This window comes from Echinops telfairi, unplaced genomic scaffold (assembly GCF_000313985.2).
Source record: "Echinops telfairi isolate 266 unplaced genomic scaffold, ASM31398v2 ScPeMD7_7469;HRSCAF=8507_1, whole genome shotgun sequence".
NCBI lineage: Eukaryota > Metazoa > Chordata > Mammalia > Afrosoricida > Tenrecidae > Echinops > Echinops telfairi.
This window is the reverse complement of record NW_022111373.1, coordinates 106,760,054-106,767,873: the sequence shown is the minus strand read 5'-3', so window position 1 is coordinate 106,767,873 and position 7,820 is coordinate 106,760,054. Positions and strand designations below refer to the sequence as shown.

At 40.6% G+C, this 7,820-nt stretch overlaps 1 protein-coding gene across 2 annotated transcripts in view; it reads left to right on the top strand.

Moving 5' to 3' along the window:
• The window catches only part of NNT (nicotinamide nucleotide transhydrogenase), a 110,821-nt gene extending 104,534 nt beyond the window's left edge, over positions 1-6,287 (top strand). For both annotated transcript variants that reach the window (XM_030888865.2, XM_045285358.1), the window contains 2 exons: positions 3,542-3,657; positions 5,333-6,287. In XM_030888865.2, the coding sequence (XP_030744725.1) occupies positions 3,542-3,657; positions 5,333-5,482 (266 nt within the window). In that variant the 3' untranslated portion in view covers positions 5,483-6,287. The remainder of the gene's footprint in view (positions 1-3,541; positions 3,658-5,332) is intronic.
• The last annotated feature ends 1,533 nt before the right edge of the window (positions 6,288-7,820 follow it).

Here is a 7,820-nt window from a genome sequence, read left to right as displayed (position 1 = left end):
GACAGAGCATGCGCTGTTACGCAAAAACCGCGATAGAGTGAAGCCGCGGAAGTCGAAGCGCGAAGTGGCGAGGGTTCACTGTAATTGTATTTTATTGATTAGGAAAAGTATGTTACTTTGAAGACTGAGGTGCGATGGACCCAAGCCATGCTATTTTCAATCTCCTCATATGCAAATGAAAGTTGGCCATTGAATAAGGCAGCCTGGAGAAGAATAGAGGTGTTTGAATTCTAGTGCTGGTGAAGAATCTTGAAAGTACCAGGGACTGCCAGCACAACAAATCAATATGTCCTGGAAGAAGACCAGCCAGAATGCTCCTCTGTCTCATGTACTTTGGACATGTTTTCAGGGGAGACCTGTCCCTGGAGAAGGACATGGGGAAAAGGGAGATCTTCAACGAGATAGATGGGCAGCAGTAGCTGCGACCTTGCTCTCAAACATGAAACACAAACGTAACTGTGAGGATGTCCCGGGAGCAGACTGTGTTTCCTTCTGTTGGGTAGAGGGCTGCAATGAGTTAGAACAGATTTGATGGTATCGAACAACAGCAACGCCATGTGAAGGCATTCGACCATGTGAATCATCACAAGTGACAGACAATACTGCGAAGCCTGGGAAGTCCACTTATTTAGGAATAGGTGGAATTTGTACATAGACCTAGCAGCAGTTATTTGAACGGAACAAAGGGATACTGCGTGGTTAAAGAAAAAAAAGGTGTGGGTCAGGGTTATATCCTTTCATCATATTTGTTCAATATGTATTCTGAGCACTAATCTGAGAATCTGGACTATATGAAGAAGATGACATCCGGATTGGAGGAAGGCTTATTTACAATCTGTGATCCACATGACATAATCTTGCTTGCTGAACGTAACAAAGATTTGAAGCACTTATTGGTGACGATCCATGGCTATAACCTTCTATTTGGATTATATCTCAACAAAGATAAAACAAAAAGCCTTACTAGGTAGACCACTTAGTAATGTCATGGTACTCACTTCCATAGAGTCGATGCCAACTCATAGAGACCATATAGGACAGGATAGAACTGCCCTTGTGAGTTTATGAGACTGTATCACTTTATGAGAGTAGAAAGCCCTGTTTTTCTCCCTTGGAGCTGCTGGTGGCTTTTAACTGCTGACCTTGTAGATTGCAGCCCACTGCAAGAAAAGACTGATGTTGTCAAGGATCTCATTTTATTTAGGTCTATGACCAATCCTAATGGAAGTAACAGTAAAAAAAAGTCAAACACCATATTATACCGGGAAAATCTGTTGCAAAAGACCTCAGGACAACCCAAATGATTGCATTTTTAATCATTTATTTTGCATGAAAAGGCCAGTGAATAAGGTAAAATGCAGACTATTCGATGCCTTTGAATTATGGTATTGGTGAAAAATGTCAAATATATCATAGAATTCTAGAAGATGGAATGAACAAATCTGTGTTGAAGAAGGACAGCCAGAATGCTCCTTAAAATCCAGAAGGGTTGCCTGATCTGACCCCGCCACACCGAGGCAAAACACTGAGTGGGTACAACAGAACAGCAAGGGAACGGAGCGGCGAGGTCCCCAGGGAATGCTGAAGGTGAACTTTGGGGCCAGGGCTTGGTGCTCCAACAGACTGGACTGGAAAACACTCCTAAAGGCCGACAAACAGTCCTTGAACTAACTACAAGCTTTTCTTTCTTACTGTGTTTTGTTTTTTTGTCATTGGTTTATTGTTGTTTTGTTGCATATTGTTGCTTGGCTTTGCTCTGTCTTGTTTTTGTGCATGTTATTATCTCCGCAGGTCTGTCTAAATAAGATAGGGTGGATGAACAATCTGGAGAACAACGGGACCGACAGTTCTGGGGGGACATGGGAGAGGGGGAGGTGTGGGGAAAGGTAGTGGTGTTAACAAACCCAGGGACAAGGGAACAACAGCGATCCAAATCGGTGGTGAGGAGGGTGTAGGAGGCCTGGTAGGGCGTGATCAAGGGTAATGTAACCAAAAGGAATTACTGAAACCCAAATGAAGACTAAGCATGATAGTGGGACAAGAGGAAAGTCAAAGGAAATAAAGCAAAGAGCTAGGAGGCAAAGGGCATTTATAGAGGTCTAAATAAAGGCATGTACATATGTAAATATATATGAGGATGGGGAAATAGATCTGTGTGCATATATTTATAGGTTTAGTATTAAGGTAGCAGATGGACATTGGGCCTCCACTCAAGTACTCCATCATTGCAAGAATACTTTGTTCTATTAAATTGACATTCTATGATACTCACCTTCCTGACACAACCGCTGAAGACAAAGTGTGTGCATAAGCAAATGTGGTGAAGAAAGCTGATGGTGCCTCACTATCAAAAGATATAGTGTCCGGGGTTTTAAAGGATTGAAGGTAAACAAGCGGCCATCTAGCTCAGAAGCAATAAAGCCCACATGGAAGAAGCATACCGGCCTGTGTGATCACGAGGTGTCGAAGGGTTCAGGTACACGGCATCATCAGAACAAAAAATCTTATCATAGTGAATGAGGTGGGGAGTGCGGAGTAGAGACCCAAAACCCATTTGTAGACCACTGGACTTCCCCTTACAGAAGGGTCTCAGGGAGGAGACGAGCCAGTCAGGGTGCGATGTAGCAATGATGAAACATACAACTTTCCTCTAGTGTCTAAATGCTTCCTCCCTCTACTATCATGATCCCAATTCTACCGTACAAATCTGGCTAGACCAGAGGATGTACACTGGTACAGATAGGAACTGGAAACACAGGGTATCCAGGGTGGCTGATCCCTTTAGGACCAGTGGTGTGAGTGGCGATACTGGGAGGGTGGAGGGAGGGTGGGATGGAAAGGGGGAACCGATTACAAGGATCTACATATACCCTCCTCCCTGGGGGATAGACAACAGAAAAGTGGGTGAAGGGAGACGTTGGACAAGGCAAGCTATGACAAAATAATAATTTGTAAATTATCAAGGGTTCATGAGGGAGGGGAGAGAGGGAGGGGAAGGGAAAAATGAGCTGATGCCAGGGGCTGGGTAGAGAGTGGATGTTTTGAGAATGATGAGGGCAATGATTGTACAAATGTGCTTTACACAATTGATGTATGTATGGATTGTGATAAGAGTTGTATGAGCCCCTAATAAAACGATTAAAAAAAAATCCAGAAGGGTGATACTTTTATCACACATACTTTGAAGAACTTGTCACGTGGTACTAGTCCCCAGAGAAAGGCATCAAGCTTGGTAAAATAGAGGGTCAGTAAGAAGAGGAGGCCCTTCAAAGAGATGTATTGACACAATGACTGCAACAATTAGCTCAAACAAGGATTGTGAAGATAGTGCAGGACCAGGCAGTGTGTTCTCTTATCTGTAGGGTCACTGTGAGGCAGAACTTTTCGACAGCATCTAACAGCACAGTGCCTGGCACCAGTGAGTGTCCTATGAGTGTTAGCTTTTATTGTTGTTCTGATGGTAAAATCGGATTACTATAATTTACCTGCAAAAAAGTGATTGAGATCCCTTTGAATTTAACGTTTCTCTTTTACCATGCAGATACTGACTTGGTCCTTGTAATTGGAGCTAACGACACTGTTAATTCAGCAGCTCAAGAAGACCCCAACTCTATTATTGCAGGCATGCCAGTCCTTGAGGTCTGGAAATCAAAGCAGGTAATGTTTCAGACTTATATTTCATTTTAATAGTTGGACATTGCATTTGAGTAATTGAAGGTTACCTAAAATATGGACATAGAACTTTCTTCGACCACTTGATGGGAAATGAGAAGGCCCAAGAAGTTAGGAGCATATTAGGACCTACTTCCCTAGGTTCAAAACGGCTCTGGTGGCTTAGTGGTTGGTTAAAGTGCTTGGCCGCTAACCAAAAGATAGGTGGTTTGAACCCACCAGCCACTACACAGTAGAAATATGTGGCAGTTTTGCTTCCTAAAAGATCATGGAAAGCCTATAACCCTTCTACTCTGTACTATAGGCTTGCTATCAGCTAGAGTCAACTTGCTAGCAATGGATTTTTACCCCCTGCATGGCCAGCCTCTCTCTGTTCTGTGGCCACTAGAGAATCTGAGCGAAAGTCTGGATCACTAATGGAACCAGATGAGATTATGAACATGGTTAACACAGCCTTTAACCACGGACAAGAGCTGTGTGCTTTTGGAATGCTGTGGCAGAATTCCAGATGTAGTCCTGGGAAACAGATGGCTTCCCTCTGGGACAGTGAGTCAGTATCATCGCCTTCATATATGAAGATGAGCAAATATCTTGCATGTATTTATTTTTTTTGAAAGGCAATTTGAATGCTGTTATGGAGCATCTAGCAGAAAGGAGATTTAGAAATGCAAAGAATTGCTTACTGCGGAGGGACATGCACTTTGCTCAAGCACATTGCTTCTGAGCGTGCTAATGACATGATTCCAGAGAAGACAAAGGCTTGTGGATTTTCCTCGGCCTCCGCAGTGGGCCCATTTCCTTACCACTTCTGAGTCATAGCTACAGTTTTTTTTTTTTTTTTAAACAATTCTTAGTAACATAATGTATACTTCCCCTTCAGCTTGTTTGTTTTTATTATAGATAAGGTGAGTTCAAAACTTTTGACAGTATTTGTGAGGTGAGGGAGTGGATATGGAATAACTCATGTGTATACAAGAAGTTATTGCTTCATTATCCAGTATTGGGAAATGTGCCGAGTATGTGCTGTATTCATGCCATGTGAGGCACGGATAAATGCCACTTTTGGATAGATGATGTGTCCTGGAAGACCATAGAAAGGCTTTTCATTTATTATGGTCAGACTTAATTGATAGTCCACAAGAAAACACATCTATAATAGTGTAATTGTAAATGTTCATAATGCATCATTACTATAGATTTCCCATCCTTTCCATCTTGCTTTAAAGGAGCATACAATTAGTTACTAGCTCTGTCTTTGTGAGAAGCCAGTCCGCCCTTTGTTTCCAGTGATTTTTGTCCTGGACCCATCTAATCCTCTTAAAAAGTGAAGAGTAGAAATCCTGTCCTGGTCCTCACTCAGTTCCATAGATTTTAGTATTTGTAGTGACAACTCTTGCACTATTTTTTTTGCTCTTTTATAGTTTTCCCAGAAAAAAATAGTCACTTAGAGATAACTGTTGTTAACATGATTTTCGCTCTAATAGGTAGAAGAATATGAGCACATTAAAAAAAGTAAAGGCAATATAATGTTAACATGCATTTAAATATACTGTGTATTACAAAACTAGTTTTTTAGTTTTGTTTTTGAAGGAAACAGTCATGTTCATTGTGAGTGCAGGGTGTGGTTGAAACCTTCTATCTGTTACTCTTTGCCTCCTAGGTCATTGTCATGAAGCGATCTTTGGGTGTTGGCTATGCTGCAGTGGACAATCCAATCTTCTACAAACCCAACACGGCCATGCTTCTCGGCGATGCCAAAAAGACATGTGATGCACTGCAGGCGAAAGTTAGAGAATCCTACCAGAAGTGAAGATGAAAGATTGAGCCATTGTCCGGCAAAGCCCTCTCTTCAATTAGGTGAACAGGCAAAACCCCCTTGCAGTATACGTACTGATGTGCATCTGTAGAAAACGCCGGAAGAATAGGAAGACTTGGAAGAAAGTAAAGCCAGTAGGAGTCCCAAGAGCTGTGACCGCCCAGTTTGAAAAGAGATGGGAAGTTCTAAATGCTTTTCTCTGTGCATTTTTTGTGTGCTATGAATCAAAAATATTTTCTACAAGGAGATACTGTAACCTCATTTTGGATGTAACCCAGTTAGTTTTTTTTTTTAATCCCTCCTTCACCACCAATGTTTCCAGTAATTAAATGTTCAGAATTTCAGGATTTATATTATACATGGGTCTGAAAAATCTTAACACAATGTAAACATGTACCTGCATTTGTTTGCCTTTTTTCACCAAATGTAACTACTTGGGATCTTTTATTGACTCATGAGCTTTTGCCTTGCAATTAGCCATAGATGGAGTTAATCATATTGGATTGGTATCAGTTTTATGAACTGTGTACTTAAGGTTTTAGACTTCAGAAGTATATTTTATTACTTCTACTTTAATACATTAAAATACTGGATAATCTTTCAGACATACCGATTCAAAGTCATTTTTTTTGTATGTTTCATTAGAGCACCAACGAGAGATGTAATTTGAAATCAATGTTAGTTATATTTTTGAAAACCCCATTTGCAATTAGAGATCTTTATCGTGTATAGTGCTGTTTTACTAAGTGTGCACTTGAGTGGAATTCAAACATTTGACTAATAAAATGATTCATCATGATTGCATAGTGAATAGCAAATGCCTCTGGTGACCACAGGCTAAAATTGCATAGTTCTGCCTATTATTAACATCTGGGGAAGACACTACTACTATGAAATAGATTAAATTAATCTGTTTATAAGAATGAATTTTTTCAAATCAAAGTATGTCTTTTAGAAAACCCTTTTTATTGTGAATTGGGTGAAGGTTTGTAGAGCAAAACAGTGTTGCAGTCTACAATTCATGTGCACCTTGCTTCGTACAATTTATTGCAATCCCCACAATGTGTCATCACTTGACCCACTTCCTCCCTGGGTTTTGTATGACCATTCTCTGCCTTTCCTAACCCTTCCACATTTTGAGTAAATTTAGTCTGTTAAAGTGTCAAATGGTTGACACTCTAAGGCATGCATACCTCCCTTGTGTAATTGTTCCACTTATAGATCTGTCTGTTGGTGGTGTGTCTTGAGGTCTTATGTAATTGATAACTTTTGAGAGAAATTATGGCACTTGTTTTAGTGACTTTGTTTATTTGAGCACCAGTAGCACTCTGCACTCCCTATTACTTTCCATAGTAAAATTCTTGATTAAAAAAAATTAATTACTGTGCTCTAAGCAACGGGGCTTCAAAAATAGGAGTGGTAAATGGAATTTGCTAATGAATCTCAGGTCAGTAGTAATCTCAGGGCTGATTTTTCTGAAAGCTCTATTAGGAGAAAGTAAGCAGTATCTTTATTCATGTACTTTTCCTTCTCCAAGTTGTAGGTGTATCTGGAAAGCTGTCGCTTTAAAAAAAAAACTGAGATAGCTCCCACGTTCAATTTAGATAAAAATCAATCACACTTGTACTTACTAGTTTCATTTTCGAATAATTTTAGTAGAAAAAATTTTCTGTGAAGTTGTATATTTGGTCCAATTGCTGTCGTCCATTTGGAAAATTATCACTGCTATCACATGCACAAAATTTTGCTGAAGATAGTTCAAAAATGGTTGTAGCAGTATATTGGTAGGGAGTTGCGAGAAATTCACACTGGACTCAAGAGGATGTGGCATAAGGGATATCATTGCTGACCTCAGAGAGATCATAGTAGAAAGGCAATACCAGAAAAATAATAAATATTATAAAGGCTATATAGATCGTAAGCTATGGATGACATTGAGAAGAATGGGAGTTCCAGTAGAACCTGTGTAGAACAGGAAGCTGTTGTTTGAATCCAATAAGGGGATACGGCATGGCTTAAGTGAGGCCCTGGTAGTGTAGTGGTTATGCATTAGGCTGCTAACTGAAGGGTCAGCAGTTTGAAACTACCAGTCACTCCTTGGGAGAAAGATGGGGCTTTTTACTCCTGTTAACTGTTACAGTCTCAGAAAATCATAGAGGCAGTTCTTTCCTGTCCTGTAGGGTTGCTATGAAGTGGCGCAGACTTGATGGCAGTGTGGTTTTGAGACATAATTTAAGAAGTTGCCCTAGTAGCAAGATCCCCAGGGAATGATGACGGTGGACATTGGAGACAGGGCATGGTGCCCCAACAGGCTAGACTGGAAAACACAAGT